This window comes from Bos mutus, chromosome 10 (assembly GCF_027580195.1).
Source record: "Bos mutus isolate GX-2022 chromosome 10, NWIPB_WYAK_1.1, whole genome shotgun sequence".
Lineage (NCBI taxonomy): Eukaryota > Metazoa > Chordata > Mammalia > Artiodactyla > Bovidae > Bos > Bos mutus.
The window spans coordinates 18,368,169-18,386,098 of NC_091626.1; the positions used below are offsets into that span (position 1 = coordinate 18,368,169).

Sequence of the window (17,930 nt, forward strand, 5' to 3'; positions counted from 1 at the left end):
AACTATATTAGAGTCCAACATATGTCTACCTTGGTATTTTGCTCCAAATCTTTGCTATTCATAAGTGCATGATTAATCCGAAAAACGATCCAGTCAAACAGGGCACTATATAAAGACTTAGCCATAGAGTTCCTCACTGTCACAGCCTAGGGGGAAAAAAAAAGTTAGGAATCCAAGTGAAATTGGCAACAATCTGGAAAAAAAAAAAAAAAAAGCTTATTATCTTGAAATAGAAATTAATTTTTATCTCAATATAAATAATTTATAATTGAAGTTTTCTATATATACTCATTAATTTAATCAAACTCAGGAAATCCAGGGTAAAACTGCCATGAAAGATTAAAAAAGCAGAATGTAGGTCACTCAATTCAAAATAGTTTTACTAAAAATTGGGGTATATATTTCATCTAGTAAAGAAAGTAGAATAAGAAGTTTATTAACAAATGAACTTTGCCAGTTAAAGTGAGGAAGAATATTCCAGGCATAGGAATAAACCTGTTAGCAAACAGCTTCAGTTATCTGTGGAATCCTAGTCAGACACTTGAAACAATAGTAATATCACCACAATTACATTCCTAGTTGTCTTCAGCCTGTCATCCACAGTAACATCTAGAACTTCTTCCTCCCCAAACACTAACAATTCTTTCATTATGGAGTTATTGTGATTTGTTTTTTCCCCTCACCTCAAGCTTTCCCCAGTTTATGGAAACTCTGTATCTATACTCAGTTTTTGTGAAAACCCAAAACTGATCTAAAAAATGAAGAATATTAAAGAAAATTCAACTTTTGGAAGGCACTACAACCTAAAAAGAGGGTTGGGGAAGCACATGTCTTAGACAATTGAATACTATCACTTAAAAAAACAGATCCTAATAATTTACATATTTATTATTTAGGGACTTATTTTGATGTTTATATATTAGAGTAAGCACAGAGCATTGATTAAGAGCTCGACTATATTCCAATTTCAGTTTCTTACTTATTCTAACAATTTGAGATTTGTCAACTTGCTGAAACTCTTAGGCTACAATCTTTTCTTACAACTGTAAAATGGAGACAATGGAGACAATACTACAACTGACTACATATAAATGATGAATGAATTTCTGAATTTAAGTGAAAAAAAAAAGCTTCAAGTTGCTAGAACACACTATAACCTACATAGAAAAAGAGAAAACAGGTATCAAATTCTCTATCCAACAATTAAAACTTGAAAATAATTGGAAAATGTTTAGAAGTTCTGAGAGAAAAAATAATGTGGACCTAAAATTCTATTCTTAGGCAAGTGATGAACCAAGTATCTTTAAAATATCAAGAAAATCAATAGCAGAATATACAGAGAGAATAATCATTCTATGCTTCTAAGGGGTGGTTGGGGGGAATATGGGATTAAGAAAATCTGATTAAATTCAGCAAAAGCAAAATATTTTAAAACATAGAATAAGAAAACATGCTAGTTGCCATAATCAATATAAATGAGCTGAATTTTTCATTAAAGGACAACTTTTCATATCAAATTAAAAGATTCAGAGAAAATTCAAATATATGAATATGCTTTTTTGCACCATAATTCCCAATATTATACTTTTAGCCTCTTTTCTCTGAAATGCAGTCTTGTCATAGCTTGACCTCAAACAGCTCTCTGCTGCTGCTGCCAAGTCGCTTCAGTTGTGTCCAACTCTGTGCGACCCCAGAGACAGCAGCCCATCAGGCTCCCCGGTCCCTGGGATTCTCCAGGCAAGAACACTGGAGTGGGTTGCCATTTCCTTCTCCAATGCATGAAAGTGAAAAGTGAAAGTGAAGTCGCTCAGTCGTGTACGACTCTTAGCCCAAATACCAATTAATTATTTTCCCACTCAAACAAGATCTTGTTTAGTGTTTCCTGTCTCACTGAATGTTACCAATATTCTTATAGTTGTAGGTACCACAAAATCAGGATTCATGCCTGATGTCTCCTTCTTCCTCCCTGATTCCCACTAAGAACTCATTGCCAAATCTTGTTGACTTAATCTTCTAAATTTTTAAATACACCCATTTCTCCCTATCAGAATGTCACCTTTCTAGATACAGCAGCAAGCATCTTTCTTCTCAGGAGTAGTAACTACTACAGCCTCCAAACTCATCTTTGCACATTTACTCTTGCCCTCTGTGTTAGAATCCTAAGATGGTTCCCAAGACTCCCATCACTGAGTATACATGCTCTCTAAATCCCCTCCCTCTCTAAATCCCCTCACAATTAGTGACAAAAAGACTGTAAAGATGATGGATTTCACTCCTATAACTATCTTATGTTATATGACAATGGTGAAGGGATTTTAAATATATAATTATGGCCCCAAATCAGCTGAAATTTTTAGTCAACCCAAGAGATACTGTCCCAGGTAGAGGTGGCTTACTAGGGAGTGAGCGCGTGCATCAGAGGTTCTCATGTTGGACCTGAAGAAGTAAACTGCTGTGTTGTGTACAGGACCACATGATAGGAAATGCCAAGTACACTCCAGCTGCTGAGAATGGCCCCTGACAGCAAACAAGAAATTATGGACCTCAGTCCTACAAGGAAGTGAATCCTGCCAACAAATTGTGAACCTGAAAGAGGATGTTGAGTCAGATTAAAGAAGAGCCACCAAGAATATCTTGACTTCAGCCTGGTAAAACCCTGAGCAGAGGACCCAGCTAACCCAGCCCCAGATCCACAGAAACTTTCTGATAATAACTTTGTGTTGTATTAAGTCACTAAAGCTTGTTACACAGCTACAGGAAACTAACACACTCTCCTCCAACTGATTGTTCACACTGCTGTCAGATTGTCCTAAAAAAAAAAAAAAAAAAAAACCTCTAAGGCAACTTTTTTGCTTAAAACACTTCTTTCCATTGCTCTTCAGATACAATACTAAAATCCTTAAGGACTGCTCTTCATTTTACCCATAATGCCTAGTACAATTCTAGGCACAAAAAGCTTTTTCAAATATTTACTAAATAAATAAATATACCAAACAAACATGCTTAGTCCCTCAATCGTGTCTGACTCTTTGCAGCCCCAAGGGATGCAGCCCACAGGCTCCTCTGCCCATGGATTCTTCCAGGCAAGAATACTGGACTGAGGTACCATTTCCTACTCCAGTGGATCTTCCAGACCAAACAAACATAAACCAAAATAAAACAGGGGCAACAAAAATAATCTCAGAAAGCTGAATTTAAAGTTAAAAGATCAAATAACATAACAAATATTTAATCATCAAAAAAGTTGAGAAAGAAAATATAAAAGCATTGATTTATGTAAAAGAAGAGCAAAACTCTTAAATGGTTTGACTTTTTCTGTGGTCTACAAAGGTGCTCTCAAAGTTGGCAACTATAAAATATGACATAAGATACCTGAATAATGAAGAAACATGGACTTACAGGTACAATCAGGAGAGACCCAAAAAATATGGGATAAATGGATCAACGTCTGCCTAGAAAGCATTCTCTACACTTAAATTACTATTTTCCCACCTCTGTGTCTTCTAGTCTCATATTCTTATCCTATCTTTATAATAATCATCACTATGATTTCTCATCATTTTTGTAAAATTTCACCATAAAGTAGTAGACCTTTCAATAATTTTCCTACTCCTATATACTACCAGTATTCTTGGGCTTCCCTTGTGGCTGAGTTGGTAAAGAATCCACCTGCAATGTGGGAGACCTGGGTATGATCCCTGGGAAGGGAAGATCCCCTGGAGGAGGGAAAGGCTACCCACTTCAGTATTCTGGCCTGGAGAATTCCATGGACTGCATAGTCCATGGGGTCACAAAGAGTCGGACACAACTGAGCGACTTTCACTTCACTTCACTTTCATATACTTGAGTGGTAAAACAGTAATATTGGCTCCCTGTAGCAATAAAACTTTAATGGAAGCCTTACTATACAGATGATATTTAAAGCCATGGGACTGAGTGAGACAACTGAGATAAAAAGTATACAGAAGGAAAGACAAAGACTGTCCTATGGAACCCCATCCTTTATCAACAGAATCAGGAAGAAGAAAAAAAAAACAAACAAAAAGAACTGCAAAGGAGTGGCCAACAATGAAAAAGTAACCCAAGAGTATGATGTGCCAGGAGATATGATGCGCTCAAGAAGGAAAAATCATTTGTGTCAAATACTGCTACCTACCTATATAAATCAATTGAAAATTAAAAATGGTGATGAGATTAAGATCATTAGAGAAAAATGTAAGCATACTGTTTTAAGTCACATTCAACTTTAAAAGTTTCCAAGTTGATAGAAAATTCATAATCAAGTTTCAAGAGCCCAGAAAATATTTCAATCAACACTACTGTCATTTTCATTCTATTAAGAGCAAGAATATAAACCTAAACTTCAAAAAGCACTTAGAGCTCCCTGATTTCAAAGAAAATCTATTCATACCTCTGCCAATTTGTATGGTAAAATAAGCTTTTCTCCCACTGTCACAGTCTTCCTTGTAACTAGTGCTTCGAATAGCATCTCTTCTTTAACCTATAAAGCAGAAAAGTAAATTCAATATAAGATTTATAACAATGGTTGAATTACTTATTGAAATGTCAAACAGAAAAAAATAATGAGAAAAGCAAATATGCAATAGAGAAAAAACAAAAAGACAATACACTGGGCAATTTAATTTCTGGTCAAAGTGGAATTTAAGTGTCCCACTCACCCTTCTTCCCCACAGAAAAGACACAAAGGGTAAATAAGACAGTTTAGTCTTTTTAAAGTTTTCTTTCTGATCATAATAGAGAAACATGTTTCACTGTGCAGAGTATGAAAAATATACATTAGCACAAAAAATATTTTAAGACAGTCAGTCATAATCCCACAACCCAGATACAAGGACTAAAAAACGACAATACTTTTTTTTCTTAATTCTTATTTATTAACTAAATTTATCTGGCTGCACCAAGTCTAAGTTGTGGCATATGGGATCTGAGCTCCCTGACCAGTAATCAAAGCCAGGTCACCTGCTTTGGGAGCGTGGAGTCTTAGCCACTGGACCACCAGGCACAGCACAACAATACTTCTTGAATTCCAAGAACATTACAATGGATAGTTACTGATGTTTCAGATGTTTATTCTCACTTACAGATGTTAAACTTCAAAATAAAGCTGATGCTTCCTTTATTCTTACTCTCTCTACTGAAGCCAAAATAATCATGAATTTCTCATGTATCACTTCAGTTCATGTTTTTATACTTATAAAACAATAGTGAGTCATTACCCTGCCACCAGCAAACTCATGACAAGTTAATCATGTTTTAAAATAAGATTACACCATAAAGAAAATAAACCTTCTTTTGGAGCATCCATTGCTGAATCTTCAAATTCCAAACAACAGAAACATATTGAGGCAAATTAACTTCAAAGATGAATAGCCAAAGTTTAAATATAAAAACCTCAACCTTTCAGATATATTTTAAATATTTCAAGAATCAAATTATCAATAATGCAGATTACATAAGCTGAATAGCCAAAGTTTAAATATAAAAACCTCAACCTTTCAGATATATTTAAAATATTTCAAGAATCAAATTATCAATAATGCAGATTACACAAAATGACAAAACTAAGAAAAAACATATAAAAAAAAAATGTAATATTCTGAGGAGTATTTCTTCATGCAAGCAATTATTATTAAAACTGAACATCGGAAAATGAATGACCTATGCAACAGATGTAAGATGTTTTTAAAGGAACAAACAAATGTAAATTGGCAACAACATGGGCAAAGGTGACTTCCATACCCTTATATAAATTGGTATAATCACTATCGACAGTAATATGTCAGTAACAATAAAGCTCAATATGTGTATATACCATAGACAAGATTTTTCCCCTTGAATTATATCCTAGAATAATTCTCACACATGTTAACAAGGATACATGTACAAGGCCTATCATACTACTATCTATAAATGGAAAATTACAAATAACCTCACTCCCCACTAAAAAAGAAAAATTATGTTTTATTCATATAAGAGAATTTTATACAACAGCTCAAAGAAGAATCTAGAATATATAAGCCAACACTGAAAAATCTTAAAAACAAAATATGAAGTCAAAAAGTCAAGTTTTAGAATGATACATACAGTATAACACATATAAAGTGTGAAAACATTCAGAACAAAACTATATATTCTTCATGGACACATCTACCTATTTTGAAAATATAAAAATAAGAATGGGAATGATAAAAACTAAATTCAACTAGTGGAGGTGATGGAATTTCAGCTGAGCTATTTCAAGTCCTAAAAGATGATGCTGTTAAAGTGCAACACTCAATGTGCCGGCAAATTTGGAAAACTCAGCAGTGGCCACAGGACTGGAAAAGGTCAGTTTTCATTCCAATCCCAAAGAAAGGCAATGCCAAAAAATGTTCAAACTATGATACAGTTGTGCTCATTTCACTTGCTAGCAAGGTAATGCTCAAAATCCTTCAAGCTAGGTTTCAACAGTATGTGAACCAAGAAATTCCAGCTGTACAAGCTGGATTTAGAAAACACAGAGGAACCAGAGAGCAAATTGCCAACATCTACTGGATCATAGAAAAAGCAAGAAATTACAGAAAAAAATCTACTTCATTGACTACACTAAAGCCTTTGACTACACTGATTACAACAAACTGGAAAATTAAGACCTTAAAGAGATGGAAATACCTGCCTTCTGTGTGCAGGTCAAGAAGAAACCGTTAGAACTGGACACAGAACAATGGACTGGCTCAAAATTAGGAAAGGAGTACGTCAAGGCTGTATAGGGTCACCCTGTTTATTTAACTTATATAGACAGTACATCATGCAAAATGCCAAGCTGGATGAAGCACAAGCTAGAATCAAGATTGCCAGGAGAAATGTCAATAACCTCAGATATGCAGATGACACTACCCTAAGGGCAGAAAGCGAAGAGGAACTAAAGAGCCTCTTTATGAAAGTAAAAGAGGAGAGTGAAAGAGCTGGCTTAAAACTCAACATTCAAAAAAATAAGATCATGACATTTGGTCCAACCACTTCATGGTAAATAGATAGGGAAAAAATTGAAACAGTGACAGATTTTATTTTCTTGGGCTTCGAAATCACTGCAACAGTGACTGCGGTCATGAAATTACAAGATCTTGCTCCTTGGGAGAAAGTTTTAATGAACTTAGATAGCGTATTAAAAAGCAGGGACATCACTTTGCTGACAAAGGTCTGTATAGCCAAAGCTATGGTTTTTCCATTAGTCATGTACGGACATGAGAGTTAGACTATAAAGAAGGCCGAGCACCAAAGAGTCGATGCTTTCAAACCGTGGTGCTGGAGAAGATGCTTGTAAGTCCCTTGGACAGCAAGGAGATCAAATCAGTCAATCCTAAAGGAAATCAACCCTGAGTATTCAGAAGAATTGATGCTTTTGAACTGTGATGTTGGAGAAGACTCTTGAGAGTCCCTTGGACTGCAAGGAGATACAACCAGTCCATCCTAAAGGAGACCAGTCCTGGGTGTTCATTGGAGGGACTGATGTTGATGCTGAAACTCCAATATTTTGGCCACCTGATGCAGAGAGCTGACTCATTTGAAAAGACCCTGATGCTGGGAAAGATGGAGGGTGGGAGGAGAAGGGGATGACAGAGGATGAGATAGTTAGATGGCATTGCCAACACAATGGACATAGGTTTGGGTGGACTCTGGAAGTTGGTGATGGACAGGAAAGCCTGGAGTGCTGCAGTTCATGGGGTCGCAAATAGTCAGGCATGACTGAGTGACTGAACTGAACTGATTCATTGGAAGGACTGATGCTGAAGCTGAAACTCCAATACTTTAGCTACCTGATGAGCAGAGCCGACTCACTGGAAAAGACCCTGATGCTGGGAAACATTGAGGGCAGGAGGAGAAGGGGACGACAGAGGATGAAATGGTTGGATGGCATCACCCACTCAATGGACATGAGTTTGAGCAAACTCTGGGAGATAGAGAAGGATAGGGAGGCCTGGCGTGCTGTAGTCCATGGGGTGGCAGAGTTGGACATGACTGAGCAACTGAACAACAACAACAAATTCAAGGCAGAAGGTACAAACTTCAAGATACAATGTAAAGGTCACACGTCATGGGAATGGAACGCACAACATGGTAACAACAGTTAATAAAAATTGTATTCCATATTTAAAAGTTGCTAAAAAAGGTCTTAGAAATCCAAATCACAAGAAAACAAACTTTTTGTAACTATGTATCCTGAAAGATGTTGATTAGACTTACTATGATCATTTTGAAATATATTGTATTTTGTATATTTGAAATATATTGTATTATGTTTAACAGCTGGAACTACTGTTGTATCTCAATTATAACTCAATGAAAAACAAGAAATTGTAGGGAAATCATTAAAAAAAAGAAAATCTCAACACTGACTATATAGCTGAGACTAAAAACCAACTTATTTATTTTTAGATGTTTTAATAACATTGTGAATTTTAAAAAAAATTTTGGGAGTATAGATGATTTGTAGTGTTGTGTCAGTTTCGAGTGTGCAGAAAGGTGAATCCATTGTAAATATACGTGCATGCCTGCTCAGTTGTGTCTGACACTTTGCAACTCCATGGACTGCAGCCCATCAGTTCCTCTGTCCATGGAATTTTTCAGGCAAGAATACTGGAGTGGGTTGCCATTTCTGACTCCAAGGGATCTTCCCAACTGGGTGATCAAAACTGCGTCTTCTGCACTGGCAGACAGATTCTTTACCACTGTGCCACATGCAAAGCCATATTTTTATATATATATTCACCTTTTTTTTAAAGATTCTTTTCCCATACAAGCCATCACAGAGTACTGAGTAGGGTTCCCTGTGCTATACAGTAATTTCCTAATTATTATGAATATTTTTACAAACATAGCCCTTAGCTTTTAGATAACTGGGATTTTATTTTAGAATTTGTTTTAAAAGAATTGGGAAGGAACAGAGGTGAAGATACAGATGAAAAGAGACAGGCCACATTAATAAGTGGTGAAGCTTAACAATGGGTACTTGGGGATCTCTCCACTTTTGACCGCATTTAAAATTTCAATTAATAAAAACTTGGAAAAAAACTAAATTCATAGTAGTATTTATACTTCTGCTGGGCAAAGTACACAGTAGACTTCAATTACATGTAATATTTTATTATTTGGATAATATTTTGAGTCTACAGGTATTTATTTTAACTTTTTCATATATATTCTAAAAAATATTTCATAATTTAACAGAAAAGAGAAAATATGATAAAAATATAAATCAATACATAACAGGTATATAAGAAATGAAAGACAAATTATGTATCAGAAGAAAACATGAGTAGAAAGAACATTAAGAAACATGAATAGAAAGCTAACATCATAGAGAAAAATAATTTAAACATTAACAAAGTATTCACAATGAATACAAAAGTAGTAAGCTTTAAACATTTAATCAACAAATTATTTCTCAGAAAAACACAAATCATCAAAATTAACTCGAACCAGATTTTAAAATCCTGAAAAATCAGTCAACATAAAACTAATTGGAGGAACATTAAATACCACTGGTCATAGGGTTGATATTATTCATATCTTTAACAAACATATTATTCTTGCTAATGATTCTTCTATTAAATGCAGAAAAAAGATTTTAAAGAATGAAAAACTACCCAATTCATTTTAAGGAGCTGATTTAATGCTGGCACTAAAACTTGACAATGATCATACACAAGTCTACACACATAACATAATCACATAAAATACACTTATCTTATTTGGAATTAATAAGCAACCTAAGAAAATATTACTGAATTCAAATTTTAATCAGCTACCTTTATAATTTTCCAAATAGTCTTTAAATTTTATTGGACTTCCCTGGTGGCAGTGGTTAAGAATCTGCCTGTCAATGCAGGGGACATGGGTTCGACCTCTAGTCTGGGAAGACCCCACATGCCATGAAGCAGCTAAGCCCACGTGCTACAACTACTGAGCCTGTCTGTGCTCTAGAGCCTGAGAGCTGCAACTACTGAAGCCTGCTAGAGCCCAAGCTCCACAAGAGAAGCCATCGCAATGAGAAGCCAGTGCACTACAATGAAGAGAGAAGCCCCCTCTCACCACAACTAGAGAAAACCCAAATGCAGCAATGAAGACCCAGTGCAGAATAAATAAACTTCATGGGGGAATTCCCTGGCAGTCCAGTGGTCTGGACCCAGTGGTTTCACTGCCAAGGGCCAAGGTTCAATCCCTAGTTGGGAAGCTAAAATCCCACAAGCCTTAGGGACAAAAAAACTTTTTAAATAAAATAATGATAAATAAAAATAAGGTCTAACTATAGGCAGGACACTCTGGTAGGTGTTGTCAGATCTTGTCTAGCTCCTTAACTTTGAAGATATATCTTCTTTCTACTTATTATTAAAACTTCATTCCTCAAACCACTCCAAATTATAAAGAGGAACCACTCCAAATAAGAAGGAATTTAAGAAGCTTGAATTCAAAAGGTGAGATTTGCTATCAAATCACACTTAGTTGTTAGTCTAACTTTAACACTGGTAAGCCCAGTTTTCAGAATTGGATTCCCGCCCCCCACTCTTTTTTTTTTACAAACACCTGAGTTCCTCTTTAAATTTCCTAAATTGCTCTCATTAGTCTCTCACCAAAAAAGAAATATTTCACTCGGACCAGAAGCCTTGGTACTTGCTGAATGCCTAAACTTCTAAGAAAGATTACGAGCCACAGTGCTCTGTATCACCACAATATGAAATGAACGACTAAAATATCACCTGGAAGTCCTGTCTGAAAGATCTATTTTCTGACCCTCATGACCTTCAAAATTACAGCTTTCAGATACCACACTCCACATTCTGGAACTCCTTTCTAATGAGTGAGTCTAGTTCCAATTCAAAGTACTCCCTCCTGCCTCTTCTACCAGGCTAACTCATTCCATCAAAGTTAATAAACAAACAGCAAGGTATGTACAAAATAATAAAACATTGTAAGCTTAGATAAATAAGCACATCCACAGATCTCAAAGAACACTGCCACTACCTTATAATGGACACAAACTGGTAAACAATTAACTATGCTACAAAGCCAATAGTGAATTATGCTAAGGAGAAGCAAATTGTTCTATGCTGATGCAATCTGTTTAAACCATTTAATACAGTTAAAACAGATGAAGCAGTATATGAATCAAGATTTGAAAAATAAGTGATATTTTAACAGGAAAAACAAAAGGTTACTAATATGTATGGATGTAAGAGTTGGACTGTGAAGAAAGCTGAATGCCAAAGAATTGATGCTTTTCAACTGTGGTGTTGGAGAAGACTCCTGAGAGTCCCTTGGACTGTAAGGAGATCCAACCAGTCCATTCTAAAGGAGATCAGCCCTGGGATTTCTTTGGAGGGAATGATGCTGAAGCTGAAACTCCAGTACTTTGGCCACCTCATGCGAAGAGTTGACTCATTGGAAAAGACTCTGATGCTGGGAGGGATTGGGGGCAGGAGGAGAAGGGGACGACAGAGGATGAGATGGCTGGATGGCATCACTGACTCGACGGACGTTGAGTCTGGGTGAACTCCGGGAGTTGGTGATGGACAGGGAGGCCTGGCGTGCTGCGATTCATGGGGTCGCAAAGAGTCGGACACAACTGAGCGACTGAACTGAACTGAACTGAACTGAATAATTATTAAAAAAAAAAAAAAAATTGGAAATAATTAACATGGTCTTCAATAGGTGGGCTTCCCTAATAGCTCTGCTGGTAAAGAATCCGCCTGCAATGCAGGAGACCCCTGTTCGATTCCTGGGTGGGGAAGATCTGCTGGAGAAGGGATAGGCTACCCACTCCAGTGTTCTTGGGCTTCCCTTGTGGCTCAGCTGGTAAAGAATCTGCCTGCAATGCAGGAGACCTGAGTTCGATCCCTGGGTTGGGAAGCTCACCTGGAGAAGGGAAAGGCTACTCACTCCAGTATTCTGGCCTGGAGAATTTCATGGACTGTAAAGTCTATGGGGTCGCAAAGAGTCAGACACGACTGAGCGACTTTCACTTTCACTTTCAATAGGTGAATGGAAAGGCAAACTGTGATACATGCACATTATGGAATAATATTCAGCAATAAAGAGAAATGAGCTATCAAGCTAGGAAAAGACACTGGATGAATCTTAAATGTATACTGCTAACTGAAACAATTAAGTCTGAAAACATGATATATTAATACTATATGAATCTATGTTACATTCTGAAAAAAGCAAACCTACAAAGCTAGTAAAAACATCAGTATTTTGTAGGGAGGGGTTGAATAGGTGACACACAGGGAAGTTTCAGGGCTGTGAAACTAAACTCTTTTGTAAGACACTGTAGTGGAGGATACACAACATTATGCACTTGGCACAATCCATGCATATACACATACCTAATCCATGAATCTTACGGTACATAAATTTTTAGCAAATCATTTACGATGCTGGAGGAATCTCAGGAAAGAATGCAGGCCACGACACGGAAACTATTTGACAAATATATGGAACAACCTCAGTGAAGAGGGAAGGAGGAAAACGTACTGACCTAAATAATCTTGGAAAGGAACGGTTACCCAATCTATTATTCTTTTCTGGAGACTCCCACGGACAGAGGAGCCTGGCAAGCCACAGTCCATGAGGTTGCAAAGAGTCAGACATGACTAAGCAACTAACACACACACACAGTTGACTTACAATGTTTCAGGTATACAGCAAAGTGATTCAGTTTTATTTATATATATAAATACATATCCTTTTTCAAATTCCTTTCCATTATAGGTTATTATAAAATACTGAATACAGTTCCCTGTGCTATGCAGTAGGTCCTTATTGTTTATCTATTTTACATATAGTAGTATGTATCAGGTAATCCCAAATTCCTAATTCATCCCTCCCTCCCATTTTCCTTTATAGGTAACCATAAATTTGTTTTCTACGTCTATGAGAGTATTCCTATTTTGTAACTAAATTCATTTGTATCATATGAGAGTCCCTTTGATAGCAAGGAGATCAAACCAGTCAATCTTAGGGGAAATCAAACCAGTCAATCTTAAGGGAAATCAACCCTGAATACTTGTTGGAAGGACTGATGTTGAAGCTGAAATTCCAGTACTCTGGTCATCTGTTGCAAACAGCTGACTCATTGCAAAAGTCCCTGATGCTGGGAAAGATTGAGAGCAAGAGAAGAGGGTGTCAGAAGATGAGATGATGGCTGGATGGCATCACTTCAAAAGGCATGAATTGGGCACACTTCAGGAGATGGTGAAGGACAGAGAGGCCTGGGGTGCTGGCCAAGAGGTCAAAAAGAGTTGGACATCTGAACGACTGAACAACAACATCATATTTTTGTATTTCACATATAAGTGATACCATATAATATCCCTCCATCAGTTGCATAGTTTGGAAATATTTTCTCCTATTCCGTAGGTTGTCTTTCCATTTGTTTATAGTTTCCTTTGTTGTGTAGATCATGTTTATATAGACAGTCACATAAAAATATTTGGAGATATGTGAATATACTCAAGGTGAGTTTATACATACATATTTCCTGTTCTATCAGAGGAGAGGACCCATTAAAAACTACACCCGTTTTAAGATGAGCAGTTAGCTGAGAAGACATGAGGAATCATAAGTCCAGGAAGAAAGAGTAAGGTAATGGGGAACTTAATGTGGGAAGAAACGTCATAGGACATGAAGACATTTGACTCCTATTTAGCTATGAAGAAAGAAAAAGTAGTACTCTTTTCTCCACCCATCTGGACACCCCATCTTCCAACAAAATAATGTGACCAACATCCTACTATGTAGGAGAAAATTTACGAAGACCTAGAACATGATATAGTAGAGAGTGAAATATTCATCCTATTCAGTAAATTTAGGAGTTACAGATTTCTGGGACAAAGGGAAGCAGGGGAGAAAACCCAAATCTTCTAAACAGTCTGGCACACATAAGAGAAATAATTCCAATTTCCGGAGTAACACTATTAATTAAAAGTATTAACCCATTAATACATACAAAATAGTTACACAAAATAAAAACTGAAAAGTTACCAGTATTTGAAATGAAAACTGAGAATGTAATCACTCACTTCTAATAACTCTGAGACAACAGGCAGAACTTCAGGATTACAGATATCTATGGAGTCATCCCGGTATGTCTTCTTTTTATAACAGATATTACCCAAATGTAGTATTGCTGAGAGAAGGGAGAAAATCCTGTGAAAATAAAACCATAAATTACAGCTTGCTTATGTGACTTCTCTTAAGCTTATTTCACTCTAAAATTCTAATGAAGCAAATTAACCAGTACAAATACAGAGTATTCAGTCTTCAGATAAATAAGAAATATGAGGATAATAATCATAACTACAATTTCTTGAGTGTTTACCATGTCGGGCACTGTGCAAAGTGCTTTATATAAATCCACTTTAAGAACTGTATCTACATCAGATATACAGATACAGTTGTTTGAAGGGGACTTTTTTCTTTTTGTTTTAAATTTTGTTTATTTATTTTTGACTGTACAGGGTCTTCATTGCTGCACAGGCTTTTCTCTAGTAGTGGTATGCAGGCTTCTCATTGTGCTGTCTTCTCCTGTCGCAGAGCTCGGGCTCTAGAGACTGCAGGCTTCAGTAGCTGCGGCACATGGACTCAGCAGTCGTGGCTGCCGGCTCTAGAGCACAGGCTCAGTAGTTGTGGCGCACAGGCTTAGTCACTCCATGGCATGTGGGATCTTCTCAGATAAGGGACTGAACCCATGTTTCTTGCCTTGGCAGGCATATTCTTTACCACTGAGCCACCAGGGAAGCCCTAAAGGGGACTTAATATTGTCTGAATCTTCTGTGGTGTTTCAAAAGTCCATGACTTTCTAAGTGCTTTTTATCCTACCTGAAATGTCCTTTCCCTAAACTGTCTATTTCAGATCTACTGAATTAGAGATATCAAGGGAACATTTCATGCAAAGATGGGCTCGACAAAGGACAGAAATGGTATGGACCTGACAGAAGCAGAAGATATTAAGAAGGGGTGGCAAGAATACACAGAAGAATACAAAAAAGATCTTCACGACCCAGATAATCATGATGGTGTTATCACTGACCTAGAGCCAGACATCCTGGAATGTGAAGTCAAGTGGGCCTTGGAAAGCATCACTATGAACAAAGCTAGTGGAGGTGATGGAATTCCAGTGGAGCTATTTCAAATCCTAAAAGATGATGCTGTGAAAGTGCTGCACTCAATATGCCAGCACATTTGGAAAACTCAGCAGTGGCCACAGGACTGGAAAAGGGCAGTTTTCATTCCAATCCCAAAGAAAGGCAACGCCAAAGAATGCTCAAACTACCGCACAATTGCACTCATCTCACATGCTAGTAAAGTAATGCTCAAAATTCTCCAAGCCAGGCTTCAGCAATACGTGAACCGTGAACTTCCTGATGTTCAAGCTGGTTTTAGAAAAGGCAGAGGAACCAGAGATCAAATTGCCAACATCCGCTGGATCATGGAAAAACCAAGAGAATCCCAGAAAAACATCTGACTATGCCAAAGGCTTTGACTGTGTGGATCACAATAAACTGTGGAAAATTCTGAAAGAGATGGGAATACCAGACCACCTGACCTGCCTCTTGAGAAATCTGCATGCAGATCATGAAGCAACAGTTAGAACTGGACATGGAACAACAGACTGGTTCCAAATAGGAAAAGGAGTACGTCAAGGCTGTCTATTATCACCCTGCTTATTTAACTTATATGCAGAGTACATCATGAGAAACGCTGGACTGGAAGAAACACAAGCTGGAATCAAGATTGCTGGGAGAAATATCAATAACCTCAGATATGCAGATGACACCACCCTTATGGCAGAAAGTGAAGAGGAACCAATAAGCCTCTTGATGAAAGTGAAAGTGGAGAGTGAAAAAGTTGGCTTAAAGCTCAACATTCATAAAACTAAGATCATGGCATCTGGTCCCATCACTTCATGGGAAATAGATGGGGAAACAGTGGAAACAGTGTCAGACTTTACTTTTTTGGGCTCCAAAATCATTGCAGATGGTGATTGCAGCCATGAAATTAAAAGACGCTTACTCCTTGGAAGGAAAGTTATGACCAACCTACATACCATATTCAAAAGCAGAGACATTACTTTGCCAACAAAGGTCCGTCTAGTCAAGGCTATGGTTTTTCCTGTGGTCATGTATGGATGTGAGAGTTGGACTGTGAAGAAGGCTGAATGCCAAAGAATTGATACTTTTGAACTATGGTGCTGGAGAAGACTCTTGAGAGTCCCTTGGACTGCAAGGAGATCCAACCAGTCCATTCTGAAGGAGATCAGCCCTGGGATTTCTTTGGAAGGAATGATGCTAAAGCTGAAACTCCAGTACTTTGGCCACCTCATGCGAAGAGTTGACTCATTGGAAAAGACTCTGATGCTGGGAGGGATTGGGGGCAGGAGGAGAAGGGGACGACAGAGGATGAGACGGCTGGATGGCATCACTGAGTCGATGGACGTGAGTCTGAGTGAACTCCAGGAGTTGGTGATGGACAGGGAGGCCTGGCGTGCTGCGATTCATGGGGTCGCAGAGAGTCGGACACGACTGAGCGACTGAACTGAACTGAACTGAATTAGAATCCTTAAAAGAAAGGTCTTAGAATTTGTATTTTTCTAAACAAAGTAACCAAGGTGATTTCTTTATTATTACATTTTTTAAATGCTTTCCAACATCATATTATACTGATCATCATATTATAATGCCTTTTTTAAAAACAGTAATGGAGACCACTGGACTATATGATCTAATATTAGGCCCTTACTGTGAAACATCTACATCTCAATTGTCCTTCCCTCCTGTCTCAGAAGAACACATGCCTCTCTTCCAGCCAGTAGATAATCCCTATACTTGGGCTCTACATCTCATGAACTCAGTTTACTCAGGGATGTTATTATACCTATTTTCTGTCTCTCACCTAAACTTGACAAGAACTTTCTATGAAAGTAAGCTCACCTGTCTTTTACTTTAAGCAACCCACCCTTACACCCCACATTGTTTCCTTCCCTTCACAACAAGCGTCATAAAGCAACAGTTAAGGAAGGTACATGGAGAGGTTTGGGGGGCACCATGAAGTCCTGTAATAATATGCAAATGTTTATGGATTACATTTTTAGGAAGAAGAGCTCTAATTTTCAATAGATTCTCAAAGAATTCATGACAAAAGAAAGCAATTCAAAACAAGTCTTTTACAAAAATAAATTTCCTAATTCTAAGTAATGCTTAAGATGGAAAAGGCACTAGATCAGGAATATTAGAAAATTATTTCAAAGGATCTCTACTGGGGGTAAAGGAATACAATAAATAAACTCACTGTCTTCGTGTCTTGGGAAGAAATCCTACCATTTCCATGGCTAGTTGTAAGCGTTCAAAGTCATGCCTCAAATCTTCCCCCTCCACGGTGAAGCAATCCTGCTTTTTTAAGAAAAATGGAAAAGAAAAATCAAAATTACCTATTGAAAAGCAACCTAAGCCACTCAGAAATACAGTAATTTTAGATAAGCATACCTATGCATATTTAGATATCATCAAATTCATTAGACTCTTATCCTACTACAAGCATGCAAACCAAACATATACCTACCTAAATACCATTATGTTAACTTTTCCCTCTTCTTCACAACCACCCAAGCAAGGATCTCAAAAGTAACTTACAATAAAGAGCTAGCAAGAGTCATAAAATGTTCTGATACCAAGTTTGATTTTGAGTGGTTCTGAAGAGTCTTGGAGATGCGAAGCATTTAAGAGATCAATTGCACATACAAATGTTATTTATTCAACAAATATTTAATAGATGCCTACCTATATGCAAGATGCTGAACTAGATTCTGGGACACAAAAATATATTTTAGAAGAGGCATTAATTTAGTTGAGAAGAGGAGCCTAGACTTAATA

At 37.2% G+C, this 17,930-nt stretch overlaps 1 protein-coding gene across 11 annotated transcripts in view; it reads right to left on the bottom strand.

The window, feature by feature from the left end:
* Nucleotides 1–17,930, bottom strand: part of MYO9A (myosin IXA) — a 257,282-nt gene that overhangs the window by 153,443 nt on the left and 85,909 nt on the right. For 7 of the 11 annotated variants that reach the window (XM_070377371.1, XM_070377374.1, XM_070377375.1 and 4 more), the window contains 4 exons: nucleotides 17,350–17,450; nucleotides 14,082–14,208; nucleotides 4,412–4,501; nucleotides 30–146 (listed from right to left, as the gene is read on the bottom strand). In XM_070377371.1, coding sequence (XP_070233472.1) covers nucleotides 30–146; nucleotides 4,412–4,501; nucleotides 14,082–14,208; nucleotides 17,350–17,450 — 435 coding nt within the window. The remainder of the gene's footprint in view (nucleotides 1–29; nucleotides 147–4,411; nucleotides 4,502–14,081; nucleotides 14,209–17,349; nucleotides 17,451–17,930) is intronic. The other 4 variants (XM_070377369.1, XM_070377373.1, XM_005905590.3 and 1 more) reach the window with 1 other exon arrangement.